The sequence below is a fragment of the Dromiciops gliroides genome, chromosome 1 (assembly GCF_019393635.1).
Source record: "Dromiciops gliroides isolate mDroGli1 chromosome 1, mDroGli1.pri, whole genome shotgun sequence".
Taxonomy (NCBI): domain Eukaryota; kingdom Metazoa; phylum Chordata; class Mammalia; order Microbiotheria; family Microbiotheriidae; genus Dromiciops; species Dromiciops gliroides.
In genome coordinates, this window is record NC_057861.1 from 86,615,753 (window position 1) to 86,635,770 (window position 20,018).

The window sequence follows — 20,018 nt, forward strand, 5'->3', positions numbered from 1 at the left end:
TTTTCCTGGTGTTACTAAATATAAAAGCATTTCAAAGAAACTTATTCTGAGCATTTAATATAATAACTATATCATCTACAGTAGAATGAACCTAATCAGCCCCCTGATAAATGGTTTGCCTGCTTAATTGGTATGATTGCCAGGGAAACAGATACAATGCAATGTATTCCAGTTATCCCAAATATAATAGCTAAATAGTAGGCAATTTTGTCTGTACTTAATCCACTATGAGTTCATTAGGGTGAACTGATGTTTTCTAGTTAAATTTATATATTTTTACCTAACCCCGCCCCGTTCCTACCATTTCTTTTCTTCTTAATTTGTTCTTATGAAAGCAGAGCCAGGTAGAACTAGGCCCAATGGGTGGAAATTGTATGAAGGATGCCTTTGCTGAATATTAGGAGGAAGTTCCTAATAATCTGAGGTAAAGATGGAATGAGATGATCTAATAGATGCTTTTCATCTTGAGGGCAAGGACAAGATCTCCAACTTTTTATTATAGTGTTTGCCATGTCGTCGGCCAGTATTTAATAACTTCTTGTTGAATTTCTTTGAATGAACTTGGATCAGTAGGTCAGGAGTTTCCTACTACAGTAGAGAATGGACGATCACTTGCTCTGAATCAGAAAGTTTCAGAGTTGAAAGGGACTTCTAAGCCAATTCATATCTGAAAAGGAATCCCCTCTAAATCATCCATTCTTGAGGATTTCCAGTGATGGGGAACCCACTATCTCTTGTGCATAAAATTCCAATTTTGAACAGCTTTAGTTGTTAGGAAGATTTCCCCTCTGTCTAGCCGAAGCCTGCCCCTCTGTGGCTTTCACACTGTTTCTAGTTCTGTCCTGTTGGAGAAGTCTCATTCCTTTCCTATATGACTTTATAAAAAGAGTCCATGTTTTAGGGAGTGGAGTAGACTAGACCAAGGTTTCTTAACCTGGGTGTTCTAAGCTAGTTTTAAACAGATTTAATAAATGCTAGCTATTGATATTTTACTAATCATATTTCAGTATAATTGATTTCTTTGTAATTCTGCATGTTTTATTTTATGTTTTTAAAAACATAATTCTGAGAAGTTCTTAAATTTTACCAGACTGCCCAAGTGGTTTGTGTCTCAGAAAAGGTTAAGAAAACATGGACTAAATTATTTCTTTAGGTCCCTTCCAGGAAAAAAAGATGGAAATTTCACATTTGTTATAAAGAGAACTCCTTTTATGACTCATAATAATGGAGATATTAGGTAACAACATGAGATAGTAAAGTCCATGAGCACAGGGACAATGTCTTTCTATTTCCCACTGTGCCTGCACAGGGCTGTGTATATATTAGGCATTTAATAATTATTTGTCTAACACAATTTAAGTGATGAATTTTATGATAGAAATAACGAATGAATCAGATATTTTTAGCCTTTCTCTTTTTTTTTTTCCTTTGGTGAGGCAATTGGGGTTAAGTGACTTGCCCAGGGTCACACAGCTAATGTGTTAAGTGTCTGAAGTCAGATTTGAACCCAGGTCCTCCTGACTCCAGGGCTGGTGCTTTATTCACTGCACCACCTAGCTGCCCCTGAATCAGATATTTTTAATAGTGGGCTCATCATTAATTTGGAACTATGCCTAAAGGGCTATAAAACTATGCATGCTATTTGATCTAGCAATACCACTACTAGGTTTATATTCCAAAGACATCCCCAAAAGGATAAAAAGACTTATTTGTACAAAAATATTTATAGCAGCTCTTTTTGTGGTGGCTACGAATTGGAAATCAAAGGAATGCCCATCAGTTGGGGGATGGCTAAACAAGCTGTGGTCTAGGATTGTGATGGAATATTATTATTGTGATGAAATAATGAGATTTAGCAGATACTCAAAGACTCACCTGGAGATTAATCTAGACTGATTGAATCAAGTGAGAGTGATTAACTGCTGATTAGCCTACTTCAAGTTAACTGGATCGTAATCACACCTTGAGAACACCTTCAGAACCAATGGATTTGGATGATGCCAACCAATCAGCTTGAAGCAGTGTGTAAGGACCACCTCTGTTCCAGACCTATAAAAAGCTTCCACAATCAGTTTGCTGGAGAGAGTTCATGATTGAAGCAGGCTTGTGGCAGAGGACTTCAGGAAGAACCAGACCAAGCTAGAACTCTAGGCTAAATAGGCTTTTTTCTGAACTTTCTGAACTCTATGGGAATATCTGTATGTTTTAATAAATGTTTAATGCCCAAGGACTGGTGCTAAAGCTTCTAATTTAAGGCAACCACAATTTAGATTGTAAACATCACATTATGCTATAAGAAATGACAAACAAAATAACTTCACAAAACCCTTGGAAAGACTTATATGAACTAATGTATATTAAAGTGGGCAAAACCAGGAGAACGATGTGCACAGGGACAGCAATATTATTTGATGAAGAACTGTGAATAACTTAACTATTCTCAGCAATACAATAATCCAAGACAATCCCAAAGGACTACTAAAGCATATGATCCACCTTCAAAAAAAAGAATTGATATTGATTGAACACAGACTGAAGCATGCTATTTTTCACTTTTTTTCATTTTTTTCTTTTATTTGAGTTTTCTTAAACAAAATGACTAATATGGCAATTACATAATTTTACATAATTACCCATATCTGATTGCTTACCACCTTAGGGAAGGGAGAGGGGAGGAAAGGAAGAAGGGATAGAATTTGGAACTCAGAACTTTAAATAAAAATGTTTATTTTTAAAAAATATCCAGCAATACCACTGCTAGGTTTATATCCCAAAGACATCCCCCCAAAAGAGAAAAAGACCTATTTGTACAAAAATATTTATAGCAGCTCTCCCTGTGCCTCCCTTCTGCTAAACTTATATTCTGTCCTCACTGGAACCCGTATTCATCCTACCCTTGCTTTCTTCCACCAGTGCTCCTGCTTTGTCTTCCTTTTCTTCCCTTCATCATCTTGATCCTTCAAGTTTAAGTTCAAGTTTATTCTGTCCTTTACCTATAAATCCCTTTGTCTTTTATCCTGTGGGCCTCCTCACCTTTAACTGTCTGCTTTACATCATTACCTGGATGTCCCATAGGCACCTGAAACTTAACCTGTCCTAAACAATTCATTTTTCTCTCTAAACTTACCCTTCCTCCTAACTTCCCTCTTTCTGATGAGGGTGCTGCCCTCCTAGATTTGTCTCCATATCCAATTCGTTGGAGCAGATAGGTGGTAAAGGGGATAGAGTCCTGGCTCTGGAGTCAGGAAGACTCATTTTTCTGAGTTCAAATCTGGCCTTAGACACTTACTTAGTAGCTGTGTGACATTGGGCAAGTCACTTACCCCTGTTTGCTTCAGTTTCCTCACTTGTAAAATGAACTGGAGAAGGAAACAGCAAAACACTCTAGTATCTTTGCCAAGAAAACCCCAAATAGGGTCTTAAAGGGTTGGACAGGACTAAAAAATGTCTCGACAACAATAATAGAAATCTAATCCAATTAGTTGCCAAGTCTTGTCAGTTATCCTTTTTCAATATCTTTCACTTCTGTCTTCTCTTTACTCACTAGAACTATCCTAGTCCTGGCCCTCATCATTTCTTGCCTGGAGTATTACAGTAGCCTTCTTTCTAATTGCTTTCTCTGCATCTGATTTCTTCTCTCTTGAATTCATCTCATAAATAGTTACAAGTTGATAATCCTTAAGGAAAAAATCTTTCTCTGTGGTCCTCTGCTCAAGGAGTTTCAGTAGCTTCTTTTTGCCTTCCTGTTAAACCATAGACTTCTTTGTTATTGAAATCAGGCTGTCTCTAGGTTGTTGTTGTATCCTGATTACATATTCCTCTCCGTCTTGTGCTTCTTATTTTCTGTACTTCAACTGAACCCTCATGCTTACTCTTCCCTGGCCATGTCCTTCCATCTTTTTACTCTTTTCCCATTCCTAGCAATGTTCTCCTTCTTTAGCTCTGCTTCTTGGAGGCTTGACCCCAGTCAAGCCTTTAAAGATCTCCCTGCTTTAGGAAATTTTCCTTATTCTCTTGGTCCTTCTCTGAGTATTATGTATTTATTTTGTATATATTCTGTATTTGCTTATTGGTGAATGTGCTTTATTCTGTCGGAGAATTTAATCTGCTCGAAGGCAGAGACTATCTCACTTTTGTCTTTTATGTCCCTAGTGCCTAGTAGAATGCCTAGACATAGTAAGTAATTAATAAGGGTGTTGTTGATTAATTGACCTTGACTCTGAAATCTAGGCTCACCCTTATACCCTTTAGTTATGGGACATCCAGGTAATGATGGGCTTAGTCATTTGATACTTAAATTTCACATGGGCCCCTTATTTTTACTAAAACCTAAGGTTAGAACATATAGTATTTTTATTTCGGAATGAATAGTACTTTTTTGGTAGTATTCTTGTCACTAATACTGGCCTGAAGGTTTTAAGAATCACATATCTGCATGTTCCATCTCACACTATAAATTGAAGAGTGTGTACGTGGTTGAATTATCATTATAGCAGGAAAATTAAGTATTAATGAATAAGAATCATCAAAAGCAAGTTTTCATGCAGTCTTCCTTAGTTGACATTTGAAGACTTTCTTGTTTCATGTCTCTGGCTTTTTAACTCAAGTAACCAAGGTCTGGGGAAAATTGTAAATGGAAATTGTCCCAGGAAAGGCTTTCCATGTGACTTGTCAAGAAATAGGTGCTTTGGCCTCATCTGGAAAGAGACTTTAAAGAGTTCCCATGACTTAAGAACTCTGTTAAGGCAGTGACTAACCATGACTTCAGAATACTAAGAATGAAACATGTTTCCTACCTCTTAGCAGAGAGGTGATGGACTAAAGATGCAGAATGAGACATATATTTTCAGAGGTTCCCAATAAATGGATTTGTTTTGCATGACTCTGCTAACTTATTACAAGGAAGCTTAAACAGTTTTTTGGGGAGCATCACAAGGGGTAGTGATATGAATATGAAGAAAAAGGCATTAATGGATCATTTCAAAATATACAAAAGTGAACAGAAAGAATTTTAGAGGGAAACAGAAGCAGGATAACTTTTGTTGCTAACATGCTGAATTTAGTACGTTCTTTAAAAAAAACCCAAACAAAGAATAAACTGTACATAATGAGGTTTGTGGTGTCATATGAAATGCTCTTTCTCTGTTCTTTTTTTTTAAGAGAATATTTTAGGTTTGTTGGTGTTTATCAAGTCCAGAATAACCCAAAACTAAAAAAAAAAGTTGGCTCTGCTACTTCATAGCTATTATGGTCTTCCCAAACATAATAATAATAACAACAAAAACAATAACAAACAAGTATGCTGAGTGTCAACATAGGGTAGTGAGTAGACAGCTAGACTCAGAGTCAGGAGGACCTAGGTTTAAGTTCTGTCTTTGTGTGATCTGGGCTAAGTCATGTAACCTCTCATTATCCTGGCCAAGTCTTTAAGGCTACAAGTTGTATAACAGGTGCCAGGTTGCATTGTTAGAGGGAATTCCCTTACCAGGAAGTCCATGCACCAGTGAAATCATAAGTCCAGAATAGCAACAGCAAAAAAAGGTATTGATCAGCTAGCATGCATATTGTGGTTTATAATGTAATTAATTCACAGTTAGCCTTGGTAAGGCATGTGGTCCAAGGGTTATTTCCCCCCTTGAGATTCCCCAGTCTTCTGTCATCAAATCTAGTGCTCTTTGTATTATACCAGAGATATCTCCAATAATAGCTCACATCTCTGTTGCCTTGTAATTATTTACAATTATTTCTTTATATTAACCTTTTGAAGTAGGTAGTGCAAGACTAGTAATACTTGAGGATTTCAAGGCACTGTAATTTTGTAAGGGTGATGAAATTGTATCTCTTGCCTTACTTATAAAGTCTTAGAAATTTTCTGGACCCCCAAAATTCACCTAGTAGTCATCCTGAGGTTCTAGGCTTCTCTGAATTTAGCTAGATCAGTCTTTGGATAACAGTTATCATTTCCAAGCTTATTCTTGAACTCTTTCCAGCTTGGTATAATTTATGTTCTTTTCTCATAGTCTTTAAGAACCCAGAGTCACCTCTGTGGTACCAAGAGGCATTGGATTTAGTCAACAAGTCAGTCAGTGAGCATTTATTAACTTCCAGGCACTGTGTTAAGTACTGGAGATACAAAGAAAGGGAAAAAAAAAAAAAAACAACCCAACTGATGTTCTCCAGGAGCTAACAATCAATTGGGGGAGACAGTATGCAAAGAACTCTGTATAAACAAAATATGAACAAGACAATTGGTAGATGATCAACAGAGGGAAGGCACTAGAATTAAGGGAGATCTCTAGAGGCTTCTTGCAGAAGATATGACTTTGTCTGAGATTTGGAGGAAGCCAGGGAAGATGTGGGGCATAGATGAGGAGGTAGAAAGTTCCAGTCATTAGGGATAACTAGTGAAAATGCCTGGATTTGGGAGGTTGGAGTGTCTAGTTCAGGGAATAGCAAGAAGGACTGTGTCAGTGGATTGAAGAGCACATGCGTGGATGGAGTAAGATGTAAAAATATTGGAAGGGTAGGAAGGGACCAAGTTATGGAAGGTTTTAGAAGCCAGTGCATTTTATATTTTATCCTGGAGACACTCAAGAGCCACTGAGGTTGACTGAATGAAAGGTCAAGGGGGTAGTGAGATGGTGGGACTTGTGCTTTGGGAATATCGATTTGATAGCTGAATAGAGATTGTTTTTGTTTTTGTTTTTTGCAGGGCAGTGGGGGTTAAGTGACTTGCCCAGGGTCACACAGCTAGTAAGTGTCAAGTGTCTGAGGCCGGATTTGAACTCAGGTACTCCTGAATCCAGGGCCGCTGCTTTATCCACGCCGCCACCTAGCCGCCCCTCTGAATAGAGATTGGATTGAAATGGAGAGAGACCTGAGGAAGCAAATCAACCAGCAGGCCACTGCAATAGGTTAATTATGAGGTGATATGGGCCAGCACAAGGGTGTTGGAAGTGTCAGAGAGGAGAAAGTGGTGTTTACAAAGTAGAAATGACAGGACTTGGCAATTTATTAGATTAAGCGAGAGGGAGAAATGAGGGATAATTTCTAGATTTTGAGCCTGGCTAACTGGGAGGAGGATGGTACTCTCTATAGGGATAGACAAGTTAGGAAGAGGGGAGAGTATTGACAGGGGGAGACAGATAATAAGTTCAGTTTTGGACATGTTGAGTTTTAGATATTTCTGTGAAATCTAGTTTGAATTGTCCACTTGGCAGTTAGAAATGTGAGACTGGAGATGAGGAGAGAGGTGGAAAGACTTTATCAGGAGTATAATCATACCTCATTTAAATAGGCTGCTTTAAGTACTTTTTTCACAACACTCCTGGGAAGTAGGAAGTATAGCTGTGTAAGTAGTTTGCCCATTTGATTTTTATTTCTTCCCCAATTTTAAAAAATTATGAACTTGAGAAGCATCAATAAACATGAACAATTTCATATACAAATAAGAGAAAAATAGATTGTATATGAAACTATGAATCTCTATTATGGATATTTTTTAAAAAGGTATATATTAATGTTAATGCGGTCATATCAATAATGACCTGCTTGTATGTATCCCTTTCTGAACTTCCTTCTTTTCTCTTCTGTGGCACCTAGTTCCATTTCTGCCATTTAACATTTTTGGGCCTTGATTTCTTTATAAAGTGAAAGCGTTGGAATGTAAAAAAAGAAAGAATAAAATAAAGCCAGATATTCTTTAATTATGACTAAGCTTGATCCTAAAGAATAGTTAAGAAACTACTTCCTTTTGTTTCATAGTAAGGAGGACTATGGGTGTAGAGAGAACATTGCACATACTGTCAAATACTGGGGATGTGATCATTTTTCTGAGCTGATTTTTTTTTTCTCTCTTTAAAAATCTTTGTTACAGAGGAAGCCTTGCTGGGTGGGGAAGAAAAAGAGGGATATATTTGGAAATGAATTTAATATAAAAACAGAAAGCATCAATGAAAAATTGTTTAATACAAACCAAAAATAAACTAGGAGGTTGGATTAAATGATCCCTAATTTTACTCTAACTCTAACATTCTTTCATTCTATTATTCTCTGACTTTTACAGGCTGAAGTTAGTTGAAGCCAGCCTCTGGTGTTTTACTTCAGGAGCAATAGAGATGACTTAAGAAGCCATTCCAGAATCATCACTCTTGTACTTTTAGGCCCTATTTGTAGATTGTTGACCCTGCTGTATTATCGAATTGTTCATCCTGGCTAGTGCCCACTGCATTGTTGACTGGCATATTGTTGTTTAAATACATAGGTGTATTGGGCCTGCATCCAATGAATCTCTAACATAGATAAGTAAGACAGACCTCCTTAAGGTTGGACTATTGCAATGGCTGGCATAGCTTGATACTGTATATCCTACTTTGTGGTGGAAAGAACTAGTGAAAAATTAGTTTTGAATTCTTTGTCTAATGGTGATTGTAATTGCCTGCCTCACTGAGAAAAATGAGTACCTAAAGCAAAATCCTGAAAGCCATTTTAAATGTAAAAATATAAAAATTAATGTTTTGTTGTTGTTATTGTGTTTTCTATAGATTTCCAGTGGGTTCAAGGAGATGTTTGTGAAGTCCAACTGATGGTGTATAATCCAATGCCATTTGAACTTCGTGTGGAAAATATGGTATGTGTCATAGTTTATTTATCATCACCTAAGGATTTTAAAATTTTGAATTTAAAAATAGAACTAGGGGGCAGCTAGGTGGCGCAGTGGATAGAGCACCGGCCCTGGAGTCAGGAGTACCTGAGTTCAAATCCGGCCTCAGACACTTAACACTTACTAGCTGTGTGACCCTGGGCAAGTCACTTAACCCCAATTGCCTCACAAAAAAAAAAATAGAACTAGAATTTCAGTACATACATCAGAACACAAAAATAGGATTCCATATGAAACTGTAACTCTCTACTTCATACCATTTACTTTTTTAAAAAGTGGGGAAGGGGAAGAGGTGAAAATAAACATTATATAGCACCTGCTACTTGCTAGATACTATACTAGTCACTTTACAAATATTATTTCGTTTGATCCTCACAAAAACCATGTAAAGTATGTGTTATTTGCTACATTTTTTAATCATTAAGGAAACTGAGGCAAGCAGAGGCTAAGTGACTTTTTTGGAGTCACATGGCTAATAAGTAGCTGAGGCTGGGTTCAAACTCAGGTCTTCTTCATTTCAGACCCATGGCTTTATCCATTGTACCACCTATCTGTCTTACTTAATAAACTGTACACTTTAATTTCATAACTGCCCTGTTTTATCTGTGCTTCTATCTCAGCTTCCTTCTGTTCTTTCCTGTACATTAAAAAAAAAAAATCTGTCCATGGTCTTCTTGTTGGTGGGGGGGGAGGTCTTCAATATTGCTACTTTCCCAAATAAAAACAAGAAAAAGCAATAAAAAAACCCCACAACAAACTTGTAACAAATAAGCCTAATCAAACAAAATATATACCCCAGTAGCTATGCCCAAAATATATGTTTCTTGCATCTTGTGTCTCTTACCTTTGTCTGGACAATGGTAATGTACTTTATCATTGTTACTTTGGAGATGTGATTGAACATTGCATTGATCAAAGCTCTGAAGTCTTTCAGAGTTGTTTTTCTTCATAGTTCTGCTCTTGTCTAAATTGTTCTTCTGATTCTTCTCACTTCGCTTTGTATCAGTTCATACTTTCCAGGATTTTCTGACATTGTGTTGGCTTATTTCATACGATGCAATCACATTCTATTACTTTTATGTACCACTATTTATTTAGCCATTCCCCAGTTATCTAAGAGGTAAACTAAGGTGCCCCCTTAGATTCTAGGTCTCTCAGTTTTCTTCTCCCTGTCTTAATCCCCCTGCTTCCACCCCCCCCCCCCTGCCCTCCCCAAGGATCAAGGAGTTTGTTTTGCTTGTGAATTTTTTGTCCCTATTATTATCTTCCCTCTTAACACCTCACTCCCAGTTTCCCATTTGTTTCTGTTAAATCTGACGTATTGCACATTGAGCTGGGGTAGGGGTGTGTGTGTGTGTGTGTGGGGGTAGATAATTCAGACTGTATCTCCACTGGGATAGCTCTCCTGGACAGTTGCCATGGGGCTGTTGTGGAAGCAGGACTGGTGGGGCGCATGCTCAAGGTCCTGGGTGGCCCAGGTGTACGAAGGGAGCTGGGAGTATGGTGGTGTTCTTTTGATTGGCCTGTTGTGTGCCTCCTCCTGTCTCTTCTTCAAGACCCTTTGCTGTTTCACTTAGGCTTGCTTGTCAGAGTTATTTAGTACTTGCCCAAGGTTACCCAGATTGGAAGTAGCCAACTTCAACCCTGGTCCTCTAGCTCCTAGTATTTCGTGTGCAATAATACCCTGTGCTTGGTGCTGGGAGAAGGTACAAACATAAACAAGACCTTGTCTCTGCCCTTAAAGAACTCATAATCTTACTGACATAGACTCCCTTTAAGATGTGACAGATGTTTGCTGTACTTTAAGGGCTTCTTATAGCAAGGTGACTTTTGTTTTTTAAATTCTGTCAGTGGAATGGCCTTCCTTCCTTCCTTCCTTCCTTCCTTCCTTCCTTCCTTCCTTCCTTCCTTCCTTCCTTCCTTCCTTCCTTCCTTCCTTCCTTCCTTCCTTCCTTCCTTCCTTCCTTCCTTCCTTCCTTCCTTCCTTCCTTCCTTCCTTCCTTCCTTCCTTCCTTCCTTCCTTCCTTCCTTCCTTCCTCCCTCCCTCCCTCCCTCCCTCCCTCCCTCCCTCCCTCCCTCCCTCCCTCCCTCCCTCCCTCCCTCCCTCCCTCCCTCCCTCCCTCCCTCCCTTCCTTCCTTCCTTCCTTCCTTCCTTCCTTCCTTCCTTCCTTCCTTTCTTTCTTTCTTTTTTTTTGGTGAGGCAGTTGGGGTTAAGTGACTTGCCGAGGGTCACACAGCTAGTAGGTATCAAGCATCTGAGGCCGGATTTGAACTCAGGTACTCCTGACTCCAGGGCTGGTGCTCTATCCACTGTGCCACCTAGCTGCCCCCAAAATCCACTCCCTTGCCCATTCTTTTTTTGTTTTTGTTTTTTTGCATGGCAATGGGGGTTAAGTGACTTGCCCAGGGTCACACAGTTAGTGAGTGTTAAGTGTCTGAGGCTGAATTTGAACTCAGGTCCTCCTGAATCCAGGGCCAGTGCTTTATCCACTATACCACCTAACTGCCCGGAATGGCTTTTCTTAATTTTTTTGCATATTTAATCACAGAATAAGAGTTACAAGTTACATTTGCAGATTTTCTGACTCAGTTCCTACCTGAAATATGAATCCTTTGTATGGGTCTCTTTCTCAAATCTTCAATGAAGATTATCCCTTCCATCATTGAACATTTGTAATAATTAAAAATTTCATTCTTCTGGACCCGAATCTGGTTCCTGTAACTTTAACCCAGTGGCATTTATTAGTGGTGACCTCTGGAGCTATAAAAAACAAATCTATTAATCCTTTATTAATATAACAGATTTTAAAGATCATATTGTTCCCTAAGAGTCTTCTCATTTGTACACTGAATATTGTTTGGTAGGCCATTTGAATTGACTGATGGCTGAGAGAGCTTTTCCTCTATCTTCTGATCAGAACTTAAAACATCAGTGTTGTTGTATTGTTAAAATTTTTCTCTTGATTTATTTATGGATTTTGGCTTTTGCATTTCCAACAAATGTTATATCTTCATTATGTACATTGTCCTGAGAGTCTTGATTATATTAAATATGGTAAAGGGACAACTACCTGAAGAAATTTATTTTTGTTTGCCTCCCTTTCTTCATGCTCTGAGTTTTGATACTATTTTAGAGTTCAGTTTTATAACCTATAGTGCCTAGCACAGTTCCTTGTGTGTAGTGGACATTGAATACTTGTTTATCCAAAGGAAAAAAAATCGATGGCAATTGAATATTTATTCAATTTATTGAGCACTTACTATGGATAAGGGACAATAAAAGATATGGCCTCTGTCCATAAGGAACTAACTATTTGAAGAGGGAGAAGAAAAATTATTGAGATGCACTATACACTATGAAAATATAACGAGAGAGACACAAGGTATTATGAAAGTTAGTAGGAGCCTGGGGGGATGAGAGGAGATTTCATTGAGGTGCCTGTGTATCATGTTCTTATGAAGAGGTTGCCAGAAAATTGATTTGATTTTACAAAAGTATTTACTCCCCTCCCCCCTCGCCATCCCAGACTTGACAAAACATTACCCATCAAAGAAAATTAGTCTCTTCCCAGATAACAGCAAGTAAAACTAATTGAGGATTTTTTTCATGAAATATCACATTGATAGTAGGCAACTTATTAATGGCAGCAGTAATGCTTTCAGATTAAATGGTGGACTTGGAGTTAGAAGACATCAGTTTGAACCCAGTTCCTTTCCATCTGTGTGTCTGGCCTTGGTCAAGTCGTTTCCTCTCCAAGAACCTCATTGCCCTATCTGTAAAATGGTTGTTTTTTAAAAAAATGAAATCATCTCTCACGTTCCTTCTAGGTCTATGGCATGCTAGCTATGCAAGTTTGGATAAGTCTGAGAATTAGACTCTGAGACTCAGTTTCCTCATTCCCCAAATCAGAAAGATGATTATTTTTTGCATATAGAAAAGTCTGCCTCACAAGGTTGTTGTGGAAAATTCTTTCTAAACTGTAAAGCACTTTATAGATGTAAGCTATGATAAAGCATTTGTATGATATATATGTATAGATATCTATAAATGAAAAGTATTTTTTCCTCTTAATGAGACCATTAATACCTTTAGAGGAACATGTGATTTCTCCAGTAAAATAGTCAAATGAAGACTGGCATATTTCATGGCAATTAAATTAGAAACAAGACAAAAATTCATTGTGAAGATAATTTATGCAGGGAATTTGGGGAGAAAGGATATACAAGCACCTAATCAGTATAAAATGTTTTTATTATGATTGAACTTTTCCCCAAAGAGAGTATCCCATTAAGAAATTTAGAAGCAGATTACTGAAAACTCTAAAAGGTGAGGGAGATTCAAATAACATTCAAAAAAAGTGAAGGTGTCATGAAGTGGGAATGCTGGATTTAGTATCAGAAGAGTTACATTTGTATTCCAGATCTCCCATTTACAAGCTTTGCTACTTGTGGGCTAGTCATTTAAATTCTCTGATCCTCATTTTTCTTCTCTGTAAAATTAGTTATAACATCTTTTGTCTCTTTTTTTAATCCCCAGTGCTTAGTCCAGTGCCTGGGATATAGTAGGTGCTTAATAAATGATTATTGATTGATCAATTAATTAATATTCTCCAGGGTTGTAGTGCAAAATTAATATTCTGCCAGGGTAGTGGTATGAAAAGCAATTTATAAATTGTAAAATTCTGTGTAAATGTGTTTTTTTTTTAAGGTAGACAAGGGAAAAGAAGGTTGAAATAAATTCATCCAAGCTTCTTATATTGAAAAAATTAAGTCAAAAATACAAGTTTTCTGATCATCCTGACTCAAGATCCAAGTATAGGTTACCATAAAGAAGAGCTATCAGCATAGTCATCAATAGTACTTTTGCATGTAATTCTACAGTCAAAGCTAATTATTTGTTTAAGACTTTCTGCTTTGATTAGAGCTATTAGCACATGTAAATATTTGGTGAGTTAGGCCTCCTTGGGAAGGATAAGACTTGTGGAATTTGAACATCCCATATCTGTCCAAATACAGGCTGTTCCTGAATCTGGGTCACACCCATTAAACAGGATCTTTTTAAAAGGGGAAAACATACATACGTATCCGCTGAGAAATGGCAATGATTATAGGCTTCACTCAGATGTTTTACAAATAAGTTTTTTGAGGGGAAAAAAGTTTGGCTTTTATTTGAACCAGTTCAGTGCTTTTGAGATGGAACCAGCATTACATATCAGTGAATTAAGGCTTTTTAAAAATTAAAGTTCTTGAGGATCCAATTCTGCTTCAGAAGTCTAATCTTAGACGCCAATCTCAAATTCAACATATCTCAAACAGAATCTTTTACTTCAAACTCACCCTTCTTCCTAAACTTTTATTTTTGAGAGTATCACCATCTATATAGTAACCCAGATGAACATTAGAGACATCCTCTACCCTTTTCTCTCTCCCTCTCCCACCCCCCTTCTCTTTCTCTCTGTCCTTCCCTCCCTCCTCATTCCCCCCACCTCTCTCCCTCTCACTCCCCCTCTTTCCTTCTCTTCCCCATACCTATTCTCTTACCAAGTTTTGTTGATTTTACTTCCTCAACATTTTCCCTTTTTTCTACTCATCATAAGCAGCCTGTTTCAGGCCTTTTATTATTTCTTGTCTGTGCTACTACAATAGCTTCCCAATGGATCTCTTTGCACCAATTCTCTTCCTTATCCAGACTATCCTCAGAGGTGCCAAAGATCATGTTACTCACCCAATTAAAAAAGCTCCCATGGTTCTCTTTGGTTTTTTAGAAGAAATAGAAGCTCCTTGGATTGGCATTTAAAGCTCTTTAACATTCAACTACAGCCTACTATTTACTATGCATGAATCACCTTCACACACTCTGTAATGTAGCTGAATTGTCTTTGCTGTTCCTCACGTGTTACATAGCACCCCCTGCCTCCATGCCTCGCTCAGGATGTATCTCATACCTACAAGGCAGTGTTTTCCCTCCTACCTAGTAAAATCCCTACCTCCCTTATGGTACATGTGACATGAAGCCGTTCACAATCCCCATACCTGTTAGAGTCCCATGAAATTGCTTTGTGTGTGCTTTATATATACATGTTTTGTATTATGTTTTTCACTGACAGAAAGAAGTCTGAGGGCAGGAAATTTTTCGTTTGGGTCTTTATATACCCTGAAATTGGTACAATGCCTGGCGGATAGTTTTTGGTGGTGGTGGTGGTGGTGGTGGTGGTGGTGGTGATTGTTTTTTTGTTGTTTGTCCTTCGTTCTTGAAGAGGACCATGACATTGGGAGGTGATGTCATGACTTGCAGGGAGTTGGCTTTAAGTGAGGGAGGGCTGTGCCAAGTCACCAACATCTCACTCTCTCCTCATTAAATAAATACTTGTTAATTAGGCTTTCTTCTAATTGAACCTTTCAGATTAGTATAAAGTTATTACAGTGTATTGGACAGAGCAATGGCTAAGATTTAGGAGACATCGTTTTAGTATCACTAAAGTATCAACAGTATCGCTGATATTTGGTAGAATATGATTTTGTAATTTGTCTTTCTAATTCCTATCATGGTCTCCTAGGCCCTGGTGGGAGATAATCCTACAGGTGGATAAGACAAAGCTCAACAAAGGTCACTGGGAGATGCTGATAGAAGTGGCAGTGGAGACCTAGGTGTATTCCTATTCTTTCTCGTTGACCTGCTAGTCTGGAGGAGTGGGAGGAGCAGTCACTATTATGGAGGGTTTCAAGGAGAAACAAGGATTCCTGTAGGGATAGACAGTTTTATTTTTATTAAGGTAAAGTCTGAGGAATTTTTATCAAACAGCTTAAGATATAGGGGAATTTAGTCATAAAGTAGAGGGTTCTAAGGCAATGAGCAGACTATTCATAAGATCATTGATTTAGAGCTAGAAGGGACTTTAGAGACCAATAAGCCTGATGCCCTGCTTTTACAGATGTGGAAACCGAGGCCCAGAAGTATTGAAGGCTTGTCCAGGGTCATAAAGTAGTAAATAATAAGAGTCTGAGGAGGGATTCAAATGCAGGCATTCCTAATGTCAAATGTCAAGTTCTAGGTGAATGAGGTCGTCTTAGTGGGCCTGTAGGGCAATCTGGATAATGTTGCATGGGGCTAGGATTTGTCAGGAGAGAATGCATTCTGCTCACACCTCTGATGTGGTAAGACTGGGAGTATTGGGTGACAGTCCTACAGGAGCTGTATTTCTAGGGTGCGCTTCTTCAACAGACCTAAAGTTGTTTTTTTTTTAATGCAGAATTAATCTTGTTATAGACAGAATTCAGAAATTTGGATTTTTGGTGTATGCTTCTACAAGATATATTAGCCCCCCTGTGTATCTCAGTTTGTTGATGGAGGGAATAAGACTTTGGAGCCAGGCTTCTTGGCTCTGGGCTGGAGAGGAGCAAGGGATGTTGGATCTCTCTATGGGTGTATTCCTTGGCTTGTTGATTTGAACATAGAACATTATAGTTGAGATCTTGGAAATGTTATAGTCTGACTCCATCATGTTACAGATGAATTAACTGAGACCTAGAGAAGGGAAGGGCAGCTACAGGTGGCATAGTGGATAGAGTGCTGCGTTTGGAGTCAGAAAGACTCATTTTCCTGAGTTCAAATCCAGCCTCAGATACTTAGTAGCTGTGTGACCCTGGGCAAGTCACCTCACCCTGTTTGCCTCAGTTCCTCATCTATAAAATGAGCTGGAGAAGGAAATGGCAAATTGCTCCAGTATCTTTTCCCAGAAAACCCCAAATGGAGGCACAAAAAGAGTCAGATACGACTGAAATGACTGAACAGCAAAAGAGAAGGGAAAATGAGTTTTTAAGGACCTCACTGTGATATGGTAGCAGAGCTGGACCTCACTGTGATATGGTAGCAGAGCTGGGATTTGAATCCAGATCAATCTGTCTAATTTACCATGTCTTCCTGTGTTTGTATCTTATCATACTTGTCATACTCAAGATTTTGAAATCCCTGATTGTGTTTGGTGTATAGCATTTTAGTACTTCATTTATTGGGCCTATGCTTCTTTCTCTTTTCACATGGATGTTTGAGGGTTAGCCACATGGTTACATGCTGATTAAATCTAAGACAGAAATTATTTGCCCAAGGTTACAGAGCAAGTATTGGCTGAACTGGAATTAGTATTTATAGTTACAAAGCCTGATTATATTGTTCAGTAAACACTGTGCAAGATGATTTTTATATTCTTGGGTAAATGAAATATTCGTCCCTGCAGCTGTGAGCATACTATGAAACCTCTCTAACGTACTTGAGTCACATCATTCTGAGATTACTAATTTCAGATTTGTGCTTCTTTGACCTGGTCAGGGGTCAAGTTTAATTTTGCCCCATATTAAAATACTTTCCTTACTAAATTTATGGTATAATTAAGTTACTTTTAAAGAAGAAATTGGTTAAAGAACTTTTGAATCTTTGTGGTTGGAAGAAAGGTTGTGTGATGACGAGAGCACTACAATTGAGTTACTTTGGACAAAGTACTTTGCATCCCTGGTCCTTAGTTTACTCATCTATGAGAAGAGGATATTAATGTCTGTGCCAACTACTTTACCAGGATATTTTGAGTATGAATGTGGGATGAAAGTGCTTGTAAAAATTTACTGTCTTATATAAATATGTTATGTTGAATAATAATTATTATTAATATATAATTAAAAAGATATCCAGATAGATGCTACTAATTACAGATGTCATTATAAGTTCACTATAAGAATTTTGAGTTCCTACATGTAATTGAAAAAAATAAATGTACTTTTTATTGGATTATTTAATTTTTATTTATTTTAGCTAACATTTATTGGGTACTCACTTTGTGCCTATGAGTCAATATTTATTGATATCCTTTGTTATTTTTTAAAAAAGAAAAATCAGATATGTGGGTTTTTTTCTGCATGCCTTTGACTACTTCCCCTTCTTCAGAGATCTGGAGAATTGATCTTTTGCAAATGCCCTAAAAATTATCTTGCTTCAACCTCAGGCCTCCTTTATATAATTATGGTCTAGTCTAGCTTCTTTTTTCATCTTGTTTTCTTCAGTATCACTTATGTTTCCTTAAGAAGCATACCCAGTGCTTTGATCCAGGGATCTCAAAATGGAGGCTCTAAGATAGTTGATAGATCTCTTCTGTCTTTTATCTGTTTGTTTTTTCCCATTTAGTTTCTTGCTTGAATGCTTTGCGGATAACTTTACTTAGGGTGTTCACCAAATTGTCTTTAAAGTTGTTCATTCTTTAACTGCTTTTTTGTTCTTTTATGATGTGATAACTGTGCCTAATCATTTCCTAATCTTTGCTGTAATATTTTACAAATGAATTTGTTGTTTCAACCCAAGTCGCTTTCAGCTGCCAGATCATTGCTGTAGCAAGTAGATCAAATATTTTCAGACTGAGATTATTCTTAGGATATTTTATTCCCCATGTTGTGAAATTTAATTTATATCAGTTAAATTTTTTTTTTTTACAAAATTATTATAATCAGTATGGGTGTCCTTTTCTCTCTTTCCCATTTTTCAGTATTTCAGTCATTTGTTTAAACAGGTCAAGTTGAATTGTTTTCATTGTAAGCCATATCTTTTTCTCATTTTTATTCTATTTTTTTCACTAGTTTTTCTAGGTTTATTTTAAAAAACCTTAATGCAGGTTTTTTTGGGTGGGGCAATGAGAGTTAAGTGACTTGCCCAGGGTCACACAGCTAGTAAGTGTCAAGTATCTGAGGCCAGACTTGAACTCAGGTCCTCCTGAATCCAGGGCCAGCGTTTTATCCACTGTGCCACCTAGCTGCTCCCTTTTCACTAGTTTTAATCTTTGCTCTGATAAATGAATGATCTGTTTAGAGATAGTTGATTCATGAATGACTAACCTAACACGATGTCTGCTTTTCCATCTATGTAAAATTTTATGAGAATGATCTATGCATGATTGAAGGTGTGCTTAATAAGAGTATCACCAAGGCACAAGCAGCTTTTTAGAAATGATATTCCACAATAGACCACATCTTTACCATCATACAGTTGATTCAAATATATAGATAATACAAGATCCTACTTATCATTTGTTGACCAGAAAAAACCCCAATTGATTCAGTAGAGCAGAATTCCATTTTAAAGGCTTTCTTGTTTGAAGGCTTTTTTCCAACATTGAATATTTTCAAATATTTAATATTTCAAAGAAAATTAACTGCAAGTTAAAACAAGAGAAAGAACCCTAACTCCCTACTGATTATTAATAGCAAGGAAGACATCAAAGATGTTCACTACTGTCACAGAGTTCAGTGCAGGATCTGAGTTGAAGATGCATTCTCTATATGTGGTATGGTCCTCTTGATGTTTCTGTTTGTAGGTGACATTGTGCAGATTTCATCAAACCACAGTCTCCCAAATGAGATCCATGATCACTGCAAAGAGGTTGGTTTAACTCTCCCCACACAGGAAAGACTAAGAGGATGACTAAACTTTGCTACATAGAAGGATAGATAGAGCTTGTCCATCAACATTTGTAGTGTGGACAGTCACTACAAATGAATAGTGATGTAGGTCCAGAACTAAATAGGTAGAATAGAGTGAGCTAGATTGCCTTAAAGAAATTGCAGTGCTTTTTAAAAAAAATCTCAGCTTCCCTGAAATAGATTTCTACCCACATTTTTAATACTAGTGTTCTTTTGGGGATGTTATATGGTTATGAGTTATGGAATACTATAATCTTTGAAGAGCTGAAGATGAAGAGCAAAAGGGAGATACATGGGGCGGGGCATGAGGTGGCTGGAACATGTTACAAACAAGGAATTAATTACGTGGTGGAAATAATGCAAAAGATCCCCCTCCCCCCACCCAATTTGTTTTTTAAAATTTTGAGTTCCAAGTTTTTTCCATCCTTCCCTTCCTTCCCACTCCTTGAGAAGACAAGCAATTTGATATAGATTATACATGTGTAGTTCTGCAAAATGTATTTCTATGTTAGCCATGTTGTGAAAGAAAACAAATGAAAAAAGAAAAAGAAAGAACATAACAAATGGTATGTTTCAATCTGCATTCAGATTCCCTCAGTTCTTTCTCTGGATTTGGATAGTATTTTTCATCATAAGTTCTTTGGAATTGTCATGCGATTGTATTTTGGAGAATAGCTAAGTCATTCACCATTGATCATCATACAATATTGCTGTTAACTGCGTTCAGTGTTCTCCTATTTCTGTTCACTTCACTTTGTATCAGATCATATAAATCTTTCTAGGTTTTTCTGAACCCATCCTGCTCGTCATTTCTTACAGCTGTGAGTATATTTATTAATTTGTGCTGAAAATTTTGAAATTGCAACACTTCAAAGTAATTGCCAGTAGAAATAGGTTA

The 20,018-nt window shown here is 37.4% G+C and overlaps 1 protein-coding gene across 1 annotated transcript in view; it reads left to right on the forward strand.

The window, feature by feature from the left end:
- TRAPPC9 (trafficking protein particle complex subunit 9) overlaps positions 1 to 20,018 on the forward strand; it is a 994,996-nt gene that overhangs the window by 181,478 nt on the left and 793,500 nt on the right. Inside the window, 1 exon segment of the mRNA XM_043975265.1 lies at positions 8,544 to 8,629. Within this exon segment, the coding sequence (XP_043831200.1) occupies positions 8,544 to 8,629 (86 nt within the window).